The following is a 17,402-nucleotide window of genomic DNA, read 5'->3' as shown; positions in this document are numbered from 1 at the left end:
ACAGGGCCAAATCTGGCCCCTAAGGTGACAATAATAAAGGTTGGAGGGGGGAGAAGGGTGTGTGAGGTGGAGGGATCCAACCATCGTGATTACAGCAGAACTGAATTCCCACAGGGGCCCTATATGTGAAGGGACTCGGGCTGAATGTAGGCCAACTATATGGATATGCTGTGATGACGAAAGACATTGCTGCGGAGGTACACAATGTGCATCCCTCAAGCTGAACAATGCATTTTTTTTTCTCTTCATCATTTACTACATAAAAGGCCAACGAGTTCATCTTCCATTCCACCACTGCTGCACTGTAACCGTGGTGTGCGAGGGCTGCCAGGGCGCTCTGCCAGTACTGTATTGTATATCACCATATACAGTACTGGAATGTTGGATGCAACCCAAACTGAGTCACAAGCTTCCTTTTCCTGGAAGAGATCACCTGCAGGAAAATTAATGTTTAAAGAACCTTGAAGGACGGGTTCACACTTTGTCAAGTCTGTCTGAAAATAACACTCGCATGCTGATATGTGCCTTGAAATTGGTCAGTGTAATCTATGTTACCGTCTATCCTGGCTGTGAAGAAAACCCCTCCCAAAGCCATTTTAAAAAGGGAATTTTGCATAGATACTTGGTGAATAATTGAATGGAATTTCATCTTTCTGTATCTGAAGAGTTCAAGAGGATCCAATCAGATACTAGATGTTTGCCAATGCCAATATTGAGCTTAAAGGTCTTAAAATGTCTCGAAGTATACCAGCCTCTATTTAATTTTAGCAGCATGCCTTATCATAAACAGACATTTTTGATGAGGATACCTTATATATAGATAGTGACAAAAGGTATGTTCTACATGTTTAAAAATACATTTGTTCTTTCACTGAAAAACTATGTAATGGGTACACTGCAATATCTTGTAACTTAACAGTCGGCATATAAGCTGATACTGATGGATCTGTGATGAGCTAAAATCAGCCAATAATTGCGACATGACTGATGTATCAGTTGGGCTCTCATAGAAATTTGTAGCATTAGTGGAAAGAAAATGAGAAAGACATAGCTAATTTCATTTGTAAATCATTTTATTCAGAAACACAACCCGCATCGAATGCCCATATGCAATATGCATGAAAACTAAATCCCATGTGGAGGTTACAGTGCATCGTTGGCATCGCCTTGGATTATCAGTAGCAGTAAATCAGTGTGATATGCTCAGTGGTTAAAAGGCCAGCCTCATATACAGTAGCTGGCCAGTATGTGAGCCATATGTGAATACCAGCACTGAAGTCCTCCAAGTGTTGCGGTGAATGTGTGTCTTTTCCCCCCTGTCCCTCCCAAACTTTACTGTCTTTTCCACAGTAATCTATTTTGTTCCGCTCTGATTTTACTTACTTACTTTTCTTTCCCCACCCTCATCTCTCTGCCTTCTGTAATTAACTAGTTTATCTCCCTTACCCTTTCTTCTATCATTCTTTGTCAATAACTCACTATTAGCAGATGCCCCTCTATCTCTCACACACACACACACACACACACACACACACACTCTCTCTCTCTCATCTATCTTTGATGGGATCCTGGTATCTTGTATAGAATATGACTGTGGTCTGGTGCAGTGGGCCTGTACCAACAAAAGGGGGGTTGGCAAATCCTTTTGAAGCCATGCCAGTCTCTCCCTCACACACACACACACACACACACACACACACACACACACACACACACACACACACACCAAGGGAGCTTATAGAACTGCAGGAAAAAGGCCTGGAACTCATCCACCCACGGGCCCCTAACCCCCACCCTCTGTGCTTAGCACACAGTGGGGGGTCATCACACTCACACATGCACACACTCCACCCCCTGCAGAAAAAAACAGCTTCTGTATTGTGTTTCCTAGTTATTCTTTTTCAGCCAATCCGAGCTCTCGCAGTGAAGACAGGAGCGCTGTGATTTGGCAATGGTTTCACCCTAACAACGACATCTCTCCGGATCAAAGTGTTTGAGGGCTGACAGACAAAAAAGACACGCAACACGCTTCAATCATGTTGAATCTCTGTTGTTGCATTTCATAATTAAAACACAAGGAGATATTGTCGTTTGAAGCCACCAAGGATGGCGATTATAGGGTTAGTTTGTTTAGGTTTTGAGATACAGTATCTGTCTCTGATATTTCGGTTGGTCCCACAATACAATGAAGGCCAAGAGAATCTCATTAGTGGTGACAATTCAAGACAATTTAATAGCAACATCCCTTGCCAAGTTAAATGAGAGCATTGCTACCATTCCCATGGCGGAATAGTACATACTGTATGAAGCAGATTGTTTTAGTCCGTTCAAAAACTGAAGTGTATAACAAGATTTTGTAACCTCCGCAGAGCCAAGGAAGTTGTTTCACCTGCCTCAAGTCTTCGACTTCTAGCAAGGGAAAGTATTTCCAAAGACGTCAAATTGTTAAAATGTTTTTCATGACTGATAAACAAGAAAAGAAGGAATTACTTGGTGTAACCTTTTGAGTCCAAAGTCCCATTTGGCCCTTACTTTCGGCAACAATGTTTGTGCTGAGTGTGCTCATTGTGTCCCTGCTGATGCCTTTGCCATTGTTTTGTTGTCTTTGTAGTAATGGTAGTCTTGCCGACTCGCCCACGTCTCACACACAAACACTAACACTGGAGTGTGGAATCACCACAGCTGGACAACTGGCATGTGGCTTGACCTCAACTATTGAAACGTCAAGGGTCACAGGTTGCCTTCCAACAGATGGACTCTGATCTGTGTGTGTGTGTGCGCGCGTGTGTCAAGGGTTTGTTTGGGGCCGATTGTTTGCACGTGCTCACATGGTTTTAACATGGCTACAAACACAAGCTAGAGGAGGGGCGTGAGTCAGGAGCAGGCCTGGCGTGTGCCGGGGTCAAGACAGGTCAGAGGTCAACAAAGCGGACGAGGCCAGTGACTCCACTGAGGTCACTGGCTCGAGGCATCTTTTTGCTTTCCAAGCCTTTTATTGCCGAGCTGCCAGTGACCTGGTATTCATGGTGCAATTCCCAATGATTTGCCCTAGTCCTGTTGGAAAATGAGCAAGGTGGCTGCTAATTAAAAAAAAGGCAGGAAGTAAAGCTAAAGGTTACATTTGATTACGTGGGGAAGGGATTATTCTCTCTCCCCGTCAATCGCTCTGAATTGAGGCATTTACAGAGAGTCCAGGGATGGAAAGAATCGCCACCACTGTCACAAAACATTCCTATCCTGTGTAAACACTTGAGCAGAGTGCTTGCCAGCTGGGAGAGGCATGAGATCATTGCCCTGTGCTACTCTGCACCATTATCCCCCTAAACCCTTCACTCTTCGTCTCTCTCACACACACACACACACACAAACTCACACACACACAAATACACACTAATCTGACTGTTCTGTTTATTGATGACTAAAGCTTGCCGTTTCTTTCCGGATACACAGTCAACACTGGAGCTCTGGCACCTCGAGGCCTAATGGACTGATCTCGACTGTTTACAGCTGTGCCCTTTCTGGAATGACTGACAAAAGAAACAAAGACGTCTCTGTGTACAAGAGAGCTTTTCCTATTCTCATCAACAGGACCTACCAACGCGCACTGTACCTTTCTTTCCTAGCCCTTCTGTCTCTCCTCCTTCAAGAAGCTTGTCTTCTTCTCTCCGGGCTCACGGTCTGCTCGTCCTCTCCCCGTCTCTCGTCTGACTATCTCCGTCTTCTATTGTTATGTCTACTGGAGGTTCTCTACCTGTTCATCTGTCACCACTTGGACCCACCTGTTTCCTTTTTTACTTACAGTCTTCATTCTTCACCTAATTGGAATCCATGTGTCACTTGGAAGAAAAGCTTACCAGATAGTACAGTTTTCTTTGGCTAGTTCCAAACATCCCTATAAGTAGCCCAATACATACTGTTAATGCCGGAGTGACATTGATTTCCTTTCATCTTCCCATCCCCCCAATCCATTCTTTTCTCACCCTTGAACCTTTCCCCTTTGTCCCAGTTATCCGACTCTCCTCCTATGTACACGTACGGGTTTCCAGATATGTCTCTCCATGCGTACATGAGGACATGAGTGCCTCTGTACGTTAACACTTGCATGTTTGGCATCAGTTTTCCACTCTCTGTAGCTCGGAAGGCCTGTATTTGTTTGTTTAGGGAAAAGCCCCGGCGTGAGCGCTGCGTTGGCGCTCACCGATTAGCCCGCCTGGGAACAACACCCCATCGGAATGTCTGGAATTATACACAACAAGGATTAGCTCATCCCTGTCTGTTGTCTCTGGCCTCCGTGTTTGTCACTTTCATCACATTGGCTTAGAGACAGAGAGATGGACAGCTACCTAGAGACAAAGAAGGAAGCATGGTAGTGTTTACCTGAAGGCTTTAAGCCAAAACTTTGTGAGATTGGTAGTTTAATAAAAAATCCTGTTTTTTGTTCTTACTGTGTTTCTAATCGTTTGAAGGAAAAGTCCACAAAAGTCTCCTGCTGGCACTGTACCTGGCATTTTTATCCCTATGGGTAACCAGCCATGCTTAGACAGCATGACATCATGTCCAGATAGTTCCAAATAATCACAATAGAGTTTAGTTTTAAATAATCTGCAATGCAGCCTCCATTTAACGCATTTTAAAAATGATGGTGAATAGGAAGATTCTCACTGTCCTCAGCAAATTGCTGGAGTCAGTTTTCCAAATGTTCTAGTCAAATGTAAAACCTGCAGCTGAATGTATTCAATCTCCGAGAGGAAATCCCAAACGCATTCTGGGAATTATAGGGAACCAGTAAAACTAGAGCAATATTAAGATCAGATAAAAGGTTAACCAGAGCAAGATTAGGATCAGATAAAGGTTGACTACAGAACTCCATCACAATAAAACAGCAGAAATTGGATTTTTATCTTCAGCATCATAGTTTGGCTGCCTTTAAGCCTCTTTACTGTATTGTAATTAGATTTCCTTTCATGTTAAATGCAATACATTGGAGTGGCTGCTGCGTTCATTTACCCGTCCAAACAGTCTCATTATTAGCCTGATTGTTTATTTTTTGAAGTATTTGCACCATGAACAGAAGCCCTCCATGCCTTGTGTGTGTTGCAGATTTCTTTCATGTCATGTCTTTGTGAACACCGCCATCTTGTGGCCACTGTAGGATATGTAGGGACAGAGACCTTGTAGGACAGTAAAAACGTCTGACTGGACTGTTTACAATGTAACACACAGGTTATTCAATAACATCTACAGCATATTATATCTGTCCTTCATAGTTTTCAGGTGGAGGGATAATATCTCGGACCTGGCCTGGGATCGCCTCAGGATTCCCCAGTTTGAGCTGGTCAATGTGGCTCGGGAAAGGGAAGTTTGGGGTCTCCTGCTGGAGCTGCTGCCCCTGCGACCCGATACCAGATAAGTGGATGAAGATGGATGGATGGTTTATTATAAATCTAATAATTAGTAAGTTCTATTCACATGATAGGCCTCAGTCGTCAAATGAAACCCTTTAGATCAGGCCGGCAGGAAGAGGGCATTATCGATCAATAAGCATGGCAAGTCCAGATAAACACATCTGCCCCATCAGGTAAGATTTAATTTAAGTTCAGTTTGGAAAGAAATGTTTGGAATTGTTGGAGCGCTGGTGCTAGCATTAGCATTAGCAGGCGCTAATTTGGCTCTTGCTTAAACACTTGCTATGTTGTCTTTTTTCAATCTACCTATTTTTGAAAGTGTTGCTTTTCTGTGCATGCTTGTTCACTGTCACTCTCATTGGTACACAGAGCCATCGACGGTGCACTTTGACAAATATGAAAATATTAGCCTATTGGTGACAGCGCACCTTGACAAAAACATTATTGGTGATGGCTCACTTTGACAGATACCAACACATTATTGGTGATGGCTCACCTTGACACATACCAAAACATTATTGGTGACGGCGCACCAAAACATTATTGGTGATGGCGCACCTTGACAAATACCAAAACATTATTGGTGATGGCTGACCTTGACAAATACCAAAAAATTATTGGTGACGGCGCACCTCGACAAATACCAAAACATTATCGGTGATGGCGCACCTCAACAAATACCAAAACATTATTGTTGATGGCTCACCTTGACAAATACCAAAACATTATTGGTGATGGTGCACCTTGACAAATACCAAAACATTATTGGTGATGGCTGTCCATGAAAAATACCAAAACATTATTGGTGATGGCGCACCTCGACAAATACCAAAACATTATTGGTGATGGCTGACCTTGACAAATACCAAAACATTATTGGTGACGGCGCACCTCGACAAATACCAAAACATTATCGGTGATGGCGCACCTCAACAAATACCAAAACATTATTGGTGATGGCTCACCTTGACAAATACCAAAACATTATTGGTGATGGTGCACCTTGACAAATACCAAAACATTATTGGTGATGGCTGTCCATGAAAAATACCAAAACATTATTGGTGATGGCTGACCTTGACAAATACCAAAACATTATTGGTGATGGCGCACCTCGACAAATACCAAAACATTATTGGTGATGGCTGACCTTGACAAATACCAGAACATTATTGGTGATGGTGCACCTTGACAAATACCAAAACATTATGGGTGATGGCTCACCTTGACAAATACTTAAACATTATTGGTGATGGCTCACCTTGACAAATACCAAAACATTATTGGTGATGGCTCACCTTGACAAATACCAAAACATTATTGGTGATGGCTCACCTTGACAAATACTAAATCATTATTGGTGATGGCTCACCTTGACAAATACTAAAACATTATTGGTGATGGCTCACCTTGACACAAAAACATTGTTGGTGATGGTGCACCTTGACAAAAATCAGCAATATCACACCCGGCACAAGGAAATTGTTCATGGTAAGTGCATAGGCCTTATTTACATAGAACACAACTGGTTTGTTATTACTCAAAGACATAAATAGGTTCTACTTACATAGGCCGCAGTTTCTAATGAAACCCTTTAGATCCAGCCGGCAGGAATGGTAATTCTTGATCCATAGCATGGAAAGTGCAGATAAACACGTCTGTCCCATAGCTCCTTAGGTAAGATTTAATAAGGTTCAGTTTGGAAAGGAATCGCTTTGCAAATGTACAGTCACTGGAATTGTTGAGAAAAGCAGTGAAGTGGTCAGATGGCGTGCTGGTGATAGCATTAGCTCTAGCGTTAGCAGGTGTCTTGCTATCTTGTCTCTCTTTTTTTTTTTTTAAACTGCCTATCATTGGAAGATTTGCTTTTCTGTGCATGTTTGTTTGCCGTCACTCTCACTGGAACATTCGAAGAGAACAGAGCCATCATTAGTGTTGTTAGTTTCACTTGTGCTTTTCCTACTATGATCAGTCCCAAATGTCTGCTGTGGGAAAGACCTTGAACAGAAGAAAGCAGATCAATCAGCAGCTGTAGCAGAGAAGAAACTGCTGATGTGTCTCCAGCTGCAGGTAGGTAGAGCTCCACAGAGTTGACACTTGGAAAAGACACGTTCAACGTCTACATTCCTTGGCAGAGGACTTCAATTTTTAGTGTCAGTCAGTACAAGAAATGCACAACAAGGCCATCCAAATCAAACACACCTGCAATGATTCATCAGCAACAGGTTTGCACCTGTGGCTTTTACATGCTACACTCTCCAGCAGTCACTTCTGTGTTTACTTATGGAACCTTTACCTTCAGTGAGGTGTCTTTAAGGCCTCTCTTCCTTATTGTGAAAATAAAACCTGATTTGATCTTAGTTTTTCATAATAAATATGAACAAAGTTCAAATATTGCCAGAAATCAATATCATCATATCTTACAAATGTCACACTAAAGGGTATCTATGTAGTCTGCAGTTGGTGTAATACAACGTGTTTAGTCACATGTCCTGAAGATGGCACTGTTTACCATGTACTTTAGTATTCTGCACACTGCCTTTTTATCATCTATCATCACTGTAAATTAATAATAAAGTTTTAGAAAGTCAGTAATTGAAGTTTGATTCTAAATCATTATGAAATGTTTTAGCATCATGGACCTCATAACATAGCAAACATGGACTATATGTCCTCAAAATGTGCTCATCATCTTGATCAAAATAGTTTTTCAATATTGATCAAATTGTAACATTTTCCGTGTGTATTACATACAAACATTATTTTGTAGACAAAGTATGATTGCCCGCACAGTGCTTTTACCCATTTTGTGAGTTTTTTGTGTATCAAAATTGTGATTTTAATCAATGTTTTACAATGTAACAGCCAGTGATGCTATCTCTCATGCTACACTACATAAGTGAGATCATAGTTGGAATTCAGTGCATCTGTGTGTATGTTACCTGATGCATGAACTAAACACTCAGAGGTTGACCCATAAGTCGGGTCTATACAGAGTAAAAAGCGGAAAGAAAACCTCATGTAGCTCTTTCCCGGTAACTGATATAGAAAGATTATTGCTTTCATCATTCAAAGGTTTCATCCAAAGCCTCAAAGAGAGGTTGGGTACCATCAGGGCAGAACCACCCACAGGTCCCCCATCAGACTGGCAAGAACATGCAATCACGTTCCATTTCATTTCACACTGCGCTACAGTGCTGTTGGAATTTGTTTTTTCCATAACATTATTTTATTTGTGTCCTTGCAACCTTTTTCTCAGTATTGACATTTGTTGTTTATTGTCCTCAGTCTTTCTCTCTTGCATTGCTTTCTTTCATACTTGCTACTTTCTTTCGCTTTAACTTTTGTTCTTCTATTTACGGTTTTCCTTATTTGTATCACTTTCTTTCTTTCATTCTTTCTTTCTTCCACTTTTACTTTGGTTCTTGGATTTGTTCCTTTCTTTCTTTTACTTTTTCTTCTTGCGAGCTGCTCAAACCTATCCTCCCTGTTATTCTAGCCATGCAGACAGTTTAGGATTGCAGTCTGTAAATAGTAGGACAGTTACTTATTTTCTGTTGTCAACAAATAAGGATTGCTTCTTTCACAGCATCCACAAGAATCCCCAGGTGCTACTGTGATTTTCCTATTTCATGGGAAGATGGACTTTAGTATTTCTAAAACGCAGGCAATGGCAACCTAATGAAGGTTATAGTTGTGTTTGCTCTACAGTCTAATACTTGAATACCTGAAGTATACTTGGACCTGAACCTGGAGTGTCTTTGAACAACCTGACCTACAGGGTTACACTGACACTGTGTTGTCATACTTTAAGTTTTGCACAGACAACAGTTAATAAACACATTTGTATTCATCCAAACAAGCAGCCTTGGATGACAAGCGAAGTTCAGTTGCTCCTAAGAACCTGCAACTCTGCCTTCAGGTCAGGTGACAGGACCCTGTACAGCTCAGAAAGAGAGGCATTAAAGGGGCCCAGGTGGCCTATAAAGAGGGTTTACCCACACTCACTGCCACCACAGACTGCAACTCACCTACACTGTCCAGCCAAGATCATCAAGTAAGCAGTGTGCTTACGTCTGTAAACACAAGGAAAGCTGCGGGGCCTGATGGAGTAGCTGGCATAGTACTTGAATGTAAATTTAAATAGACGGTTCTAATATACCGCTTTTCTAGTCTTAACGACTACTCAAAACGCTTTTACAAAGTACAGGAACCTTTCACACATTCATACACTGTGGCCGAGGCCGCCGTACAAGGTGCCACCGGCTCATCAGATAAACACACACACATTTACACTCTGATGGCGCAGTGTCTTGCCCAAAGACACTTCAACATGGGACTGCACGACCAGGGATCAAACCAACAATCTTCGATTGGCAGGTGACCGCTCTACCACTGAGCCAAAGCTGTCCCTTGTCAGAACTTGAGGCTTGTGTTAATCAGCTCTTAGCACTCCGTACAAACATATTTAGTCCCTCCCTTACACACTGCACGTTATCATTCTATTAAAGCCTTCCTCCTGCCTGCATTTGAATCTCATCAGTTTGCATACAGAGTGGAAAGCACAGTACAATCTACGGATGATGCTACTTCCAGAGTCCTCCACACTGCTCCCAGTCACCTGGAACATCTTCGAACCTCCTTTTGCATGCTCTTCATCGACTACAGTTCAGTCTTCAACACCACAATCCCCATCATCTAGTTGGCAAGCTGTATGCCCTGGATTTTCCTCCTGCCACTTGTTTCCTAAATTCAAAACTTTCTCACAAACCGCCTGCGGACTGTAAAAATCAGCACCCACAGCTTCTCCACCCATATGCTTAGCACTGGATCCCCACAGGGTTGTGGGCTGAGCCCACTCCTAGATGCCGTATGCAACCATGACTGAACACCCACCCATACCACCAACACAATGATACCATTTGCAGACGAGACCACCTTGGCTTGGCTCATAACTGGAGATGACAAGACGGCAAACAGGGATGAGGTACGGTGACTGGTGGTGTACTAGAAATCACTTAAGACAAAAAAGCTAAGGTGGTCATTGATTTCAAGAGAGACAAGGCTGAACCTGACCCTCTCCACATCAATGGTGACTGTGTGGAGAGGGTCCTCACTTTTAAATTCCTGGGGAATTACATCTCTGAAGACTTCACATGGGCAGCTAATACAACAACAGTGGCAAAAAAGGCCCAGCGGTGACTCCTAAAGATACTGAGAAGCAACAGACTGGAGGAGATGCTGCTGGTGACCTTCTCCCACTCCACCATTGAGAGTCTGCTGGCATACTCAATCACCATATGGTATGCAAATGGATTTGAAATGAAACAAACATTAACTGCAGACAATCAGCTTTAATTTGATAATGTTTAAATCCAATACAGGTGAACGGTGTAGGAATTACAACAGTTTGTATAAGTACCTTCCACTTTTTAAGGGACCAAAAGTAATGGGACACTGGCTGCTCAGCTGTTCCATGGCCAGGTGTGTCATTCCCTCATTATCCCATTTACAAGGAGTGGATAAAAGGTCTAGAATGCATTTCAAGCGTGCAATTTCCATTTGCTGTCAACACTCAATATGAGATCCAAAGAGCTGTCGTATATCAGTGAAGCAAGCCATTATTAGGCTGAAAAATGAAAACAAACCCATCAGAGAGATAGCAAAAACATTAGGTGTTCCCAAATCAACTGTTTGGAACATTCTTAAAAAGAAAGAACTCACCGGTGAGCTCAGCAACACCAAAAGACCTGAAAGACCACGGAAAACAGCTGTGGTGGATGACCAAAGAATTCTTTCCCTGGGGAAGAAAGAGTTGACCGGATCAAAAATATTCCCCAGGACGTATGTGTATGTGTGTCAAAGTCAACAATCAAGATAAGATATCACCAGAGTGAATACAGAGGGTTCACCACAAGATAGACACCATTGTTGAGCCTCAAAAACAGGAAGGCCAGATTAGAGTTTGCCAAACAACATCTAAAAATGCCTTCACAGTTCTGGAACAACTTCCTATGGACAGATGAGACAAAGATCAACTTGTACCAGAGGGATGGAAAGAGAAGAGGAGAGCATGGAGAAGGAAAGGAACTTCTTGTGATCCAAAGCCTACCACCTCGTCAGTGAAGCCTGGTGGTGGTAGTGTCATGGCGTGGGCAAGTATGGCTGCCAGTGGAACTGGTTCTCTTGTATTTATTGATGATGTGACTGCTGACAAAAGCAGCAGGATGAATTCTGAAGTGTTTCAGGCAATAATATCTGGTCATGTTCAGCTAAATACTTCAGAACTCATTCACAGTGCAGATGGACAATGATCCAAAGCATCGAAAGCAACCAAAGAGTTTTTTAAGGGAAAGAAGTGGAATGTTATGCAATGGCCAAGTCAATCACCTGACCTGAATCTGATTGAGCATGCATTTCACTTGCTGAAGACAAAACTGAAGGAAAAATGCCCCAAGAACAAGCAGGAACTAAAGACAGTTGCAGTAGAGGCCTGGCAGACCATCCCCAGGGATGAAACCCAGCGTCTGGCGATGTCTATTGTTCTAGACTTCAGGCTGTAATTGACTGCAAAGGATTTGCAACCAAGTATTAAAAAGTGAAAGTTTGATTTATAATGTTAATCTGTCCCATTACTTTTGGTCCCTTAAAAAGTGGGAGACACATATACAAACTTTTGTAATTCCTACACCGTTCACCTGATTTGGATGTAAATACCCTCAAATTAAAGCTGAACGTCTGCAGTTAAAGCGCATCTTGTTCATTTTATTTTATTCAGAGCCAAAAAGATTAGAATTGTGTCAATGTCCCAATATTTATGGACCCGACTGTATTTTCCTGCCCCGTCTTGTTTTTAAGTATTAAATTAAAGTTAAAGTTTTTAGCTATTTAATGTCTATGTTGTTATCTCTAAAGCACCTTCAGTTGTGTCACTCAAAGTTTTATGGTATGGGTCTCAAGAAATAGGTTTATCTCATCTTATCTTGAACTGCAAAACTATGAGGTTGAAGTCTTTCACCTTTAGTTTAAAGGTGTAAACAGTACATTGATTTTGATCAAATTAACAGTGAGATTTGCTCTGCAAGTCCGTCTGGCCAAAAGCCCATTCAAGCCCATTTCCGATTTTTTAAAATCGAGGCACCAATCACAACCGTTGAGGCGGGCTTCACATCTCCTTTATCGCTCTGATTGGTTTTAGGTCCATCCAAATTGCGCAAAGAGGCATTTGAGCGGTGTCCGTTGGAAATGGGCTGGGAATTAACCTTCCCCAGACCTACTCTCAGTTACAATTGAGAAGGGTCTGGTGTAAACAAGGCTGTCAAATATCCATGTTCAATGCTTTAGGCAACACAAACTCTAATGAGGTATAAGTGGCAGTTGAAATGTGGGCCAAACTGCATGAATGTGATATCATGTGTCCTAACTGGAAACATTGGGTCAACTTACCCTTTCAGCAAGTTCGTTAGCATTAAGTATATTTTCACGTTGAGGATCCTTTTGGGGTAAAAGCACCACCTGATACCTTTTGTAGATTTTGTGCTAAGTCACCATGAATTAAAATAATGACTCAACTTACCTTCAAATTAAACTATTTCCTCAACATGACTGAGATAAAGTGAGATGTAACGCTAGGCAAAGGTCACTCATTCTTTCTAGCTTGTGGACATGCTTTATGGTGATTCATAGAAGATTAAATTCCTTAATACTATGAGGAAGCTTTCCCTGTGTCTGCAGCTTTTGGGAAAAGGCAAGGTTAACATACCGTCTCTTGTACTATGTTGCATGTCCCGAAAGGATAGAAATAGACACTGCTTTTCACTTTCCAACTTTCCATGAGGTGATTAAATGCGTCATTTCAAAGAGGACATTATTTTCTTAATTTGTTTTGCTGACTCATCTAACAAGGAAATGTTTACCAGCACACCGGACCGAAAGACCCATTTAGAGTTTTACAGTAACAGGTTCCTTGTGTATGAATTTCGGGTCACAGGGTGGATGGTTTGTTACTTGCACACATGCATGCCTTCTGGGTAGTGTCGGCACATAGAGGCTACTGTTCTCTTACTGGTACAATGTCTTGTTTTGAGCAACTTAATTTGCATATGTAAACTAAACGGAAATGGATACCTTCCACAGAAAGATGTGTGTAGCACAGTTAAGTGATAGAGGAAGAGATTGTAAGAGTGTTTGTCAAGGCGACCATGGGAAATCAAACTAAAGCATTGGAAGGTTATCATTAGGAACGAATGAGCCATGACTTGAATTGGTGTCTGATTAGTATTCTTAATTTAAGATGCTACTGAAGCCCAGGACATGTGTAGGTTGGTGATCTAACATTGGGCCTGACATGAGGACTTACTTGCTTGTAGTTAGTAGTAGCTTGTAGTAGTTTACTTTGTATGGATTATCTGTTTGGATGTAATGAGAGCCAATACATGACGTTGTAAACTGAGGGGAATCTTTACAATTTAAAGAAACAAAGACAACTGAGCTAAAAACACTAATTAATGTACCTACTGGGTTCATCTCAAACTTAAACCTGCTGCTGGACACAAGAGCGGTGAAAGCAATGAAAGTGAAGCAAAAATGTAAAAAAACGTGTGGGTACATCAGCACGAGCAACACCTTTCACTTTACCCCTAGTCATTTAATTCATTGGTAAAATAAAATAACATGAGAACAGCAGCTTTCACAATATGTGTTGTTACCAAAGTTTCATTCAATATAATTGAGTGTCAGCGTCAGTTCTGGCAGGCCAAGTAGTCAAGACGTTGCTAACTGCCATTGGCCAACAACACGGTTGCAGCAGCTGAGCTGCATCAGCTGATATGCATCTGCACATCAGCTGGTCAACTCCCCTCGCTGCTAAATGGCTAGTTAAAGCTGCTTTAATTTGCTCATCCTGCTTGCTGCTTAGTTTTGCGCCACTGATTGCTGCTGCTTTAGTTGCTCCTAAATGCCTTGATGCAACCCAACTCCTCCTCAGCTACACCTTGTTTTGTATAACATGGCACACGCTTCTATGTCATTGATGTTGCTGTGTTCAAGTGGGGAAATAGTCTAGTTCTCCCAGTCGTAAACTGTGTGAGCGTCCCCTAATGCTGCTGCTGTCCAGGGGACTCCTCTGAACAGAGTCATACCGCCAAACTTAATTTAAAAATGTATTAAATAAAATTTCTTAAAGCATTTTCATTGTCTGTGTTGTTCTTGGCTTAATGGGCTGGACAGAAATGTGCTCATTGTCACTCAGATCATTCCAATCAGTGACATGTGGAATGTTGTGCCTCCCTTTCTAAGACTCTGCTATTTAAGCAGGCTTGTAGTTAGTCAAGCTGTTTTTTCATGGTTGTTTGTTATGTTTTCTATTCATATGAACATTTTGTTATGCATTGTAATTTAATTTGTTGTATTGTGTTACAGTTATAGTGAAGCACTTTGTGATTTTTATCTGTGAAATGTTCTAAACAAATAAACATTACTCATTTACTTGATTTGAGATGTGTTATGAGCTTCCATAAATAAATAAAAAATATTAAAAATTATATGTTTTTTCTCCTAGTTATTAAAATGGTTCATGGGGACTTATATACAGCAGAATTATGTGAATTTAATAAACGTGCAAAAGTATTAACACTCCTGTTGTCCTAGGGTCAAATTTGACGCTTTTAAAAATTGTCTATATCTGAAATATGGGTTTCCTTTTAACCAAATTACCACTAAAAAATGGATTGGAGTCCTTACAACGCTCTTTGCAAATACAATTTATCACTGTCATTCCTGATAAAAACTCATCTCTATGTTCCTCTGATCTTAATTATTAGTCAAATAATTCAAAATCTTTCTTTTTCAACTCATATATTAGGTATAATTCTATATAAATGAGGGTTACTGACCATGAATTCCAAAAACTAGTGTAAGGCGGTGTTAGTGAAAACTTAAAAAAAAGAAATGCCTGAAAAAGGGACAAAAATGACAAACGTTTGTCAGTTTTTGACCCGGGAGGACAACACAAGTATTAAGGAAGTGGAGTACTTAAAAGGAAATAGAGAACATCAGAACTGGCTTGTTGGAACAAGTGTGGGAGCCCCAGAGAAAACCTGTTTCTTGAACCTGTGTTTAAACACAAGAGGAAACCTATTGGCTATGGGAATAGGGTGTGGAAAAGATCAAACAAACACCTAGCAATTCAGTATAACACAACAAATACCGGTTTGGGTTCTTAGTGTAAAGGGTCAGATGTGGTCATTCCTGTTTACTGTATGATTTCCAATTATGTTATGTGACACTGTGAGGGATGTGCCACATTTAAGGCTGTGATTGTTGTTTGCTACTAAGACAATTAGCTAAGATTTTAAATTATAGGACAAAAGTTCATTATGAAACTAAATAAGAAACTAAATAAGAAAAATGAAAATAAATTAGCAGGTTTTCTTTCATGTTTTGCATTTTTTTATTGAAAATATAAATTTAAATAAGGACAGGAACTGGCCGTTTAGCTGCAAGCTACATCAACATTTTAATTTAAAAAAATAGACAACGTACACATTAACTCTCAACACAAACGGAACACATAAAAAAACAGCCAATACCTATAACAAGCATACTAAAGAGCAGACATACAGCGACATATACTCTATAAAATTAAATATCTTTCCCTACATTGTACACGTCATTCAACAGAGAACTCTTATGGTTTGGGTAACAACTTAACAGTTTCATACTGCACATACATGTAATGCTTTTGACCAGAGCACCGTTATTTGGTCAGTCAGAAATTAGGTTGGCCTTCTCGGTGTTCCCACACTGGGGTGAATCAGGTATGAGTACCCTTCCGTGGAGAACAGGTTGAGTTTGTAATACAGGGACTACACAGTCCGGATCTGTCAAAACAAAAGATTAGGTTCAACTTTGAGGTATTTAAAAAAATGCACATGCTATGCAGTCACCAAAATTGTAGTCTTGCATTGTCAGACATTCCACTCCGGCTAGGGGTCCGGCTAGTCCACACCACATTCAGGGATGGGAGAAAAACATGCTCTGGTTTATTGGCATTTCTTTAAACCAATCACAATTCTCTTGGGCTACACTAAGCACTAGACAGAGCAATGGTGCCTCTGCAAAATAGCCTCGGGAAGGAACTTGTTTTGGTGGAACATGTTCAAAGGTTGTTTTACTCGTGCAACAGAAAACTCAAATTGAACAGATAGTCTAGCTAGCTTTCTGGATTTACCCTGCAGAGATCTGAGGAGCAGTTAAAAATAGTCCTCAGAAATCCACCGGAATGCCAACACAAAGAAAGCTGAAGGTAACAGACATCATGAAATAAGGGACATCCAGCACAATTTCCGGAGGCACACGAACAATCCCAGAAACTAAACGTTGTTTAAATAGACTACCAAAATAGTGATAATCTTACCTGTTTGCTTTCCAGAGATACAGCCTCCATTTCTTTTTTGTTTCCTCCTCTGATACACTAAAATAAAATACAGTGGCAATCAATAACAGAGTCTGTCAATTTGAAGGATGGACAAAATAATGTTGGCGTGTTTCCATAACAATATGTTAACAGAGAAGACAACACAGCAGGTAATCTTAATGACGTAGTTTTCTACATACCGGTTAACAGTACGTGGAGCAGCAGAGTGTTTATGATGATGCCAGAGAGGCAAACACCAGCAGGTACAACGACCCAAGATAAGTCCCAAGAGGCTCGACTGGAGGGGATAGCTCTGAGGATCGATGATTGATCTGTGAAGAGAATTTACAGTAAATGAGTTAGATTTTAAAGTACTGGTAAGTGGATTTAATTCACCTTTAGACTGAGCCAGACTTACTGTTTCCCCTTGTTCCCAATCGCTACGTTAAGCTAAGCTAATTGGCTACTTGCTCTAGCTTCACATTTGACATTTTGATGACAAAACAATTGTCTGTGTTTATCAGACTATTAAAAAATGATCCAACCAATATGCATTCTCCTCCCTACAGTTTATCAGTGTT

At 41.0% G+C, this 17,402-nt stretch overlaps 1 protein-coding gene across 2 annotated transcripts in view; it reads right to left on the bottom strand.

The window, feature by feature from the left end:
* Positions 1-363: 363 nt before the first annotated feature.
* Positions 364-17,402, bottom strand: part of il17rel (interleukin 17 receptor E-like) — a 30,794-nt gene continuing 13,755 nt past the window's right edge. Inside the window, exons 16-19 of one of the 2 annotated variants that reach the window (XR_004655504.1) lie at positions 17,022-17,153; positions 16,822-16,878; positions 16,032-16,285; positions 364-373 (exon numbers count right to left, since the gene is read on the bottom strand). Coding sequence is in view for 1 of the 2 variants with exons in the window: in XM_034863936.1 (XP_034719827.1) it covers positions 16,170-16,285; positions 16,822-16,878; positions 17,022-17,153 (305 nt within the window). In the remaining variant the exon portion in view is untranslated. Of the gene's footprint in view, positions 374-15,836; positions 16,286-16,821; positions 16,879-17,021; positions 17,154-17,402 lie in introns of those variants that run through there. The other variant, XM_034863936.1, reaches the window with a different exon arrangement.

This window comes from Etheostoma cragini, chromosome 23 (genome assembly GCF_013103735.1).
Source record: "Etheostoma cragini isolate CJK2018 chromosome 23, CSU_Ecrag_1.0, whole genome shotgun sequence".
Classification (NCBI taxonomy): Eukaryota; Metazoa; Chordata; class Actinopteri; order Perciformes; family Percidae; genus Etheostoma; species Etheostoma cragini.
The sequence above is the reverse complement of the archived record's forward strand: the minus strand, read 5'-3'. Positions and strand labels throughout refer to the sequence as shown.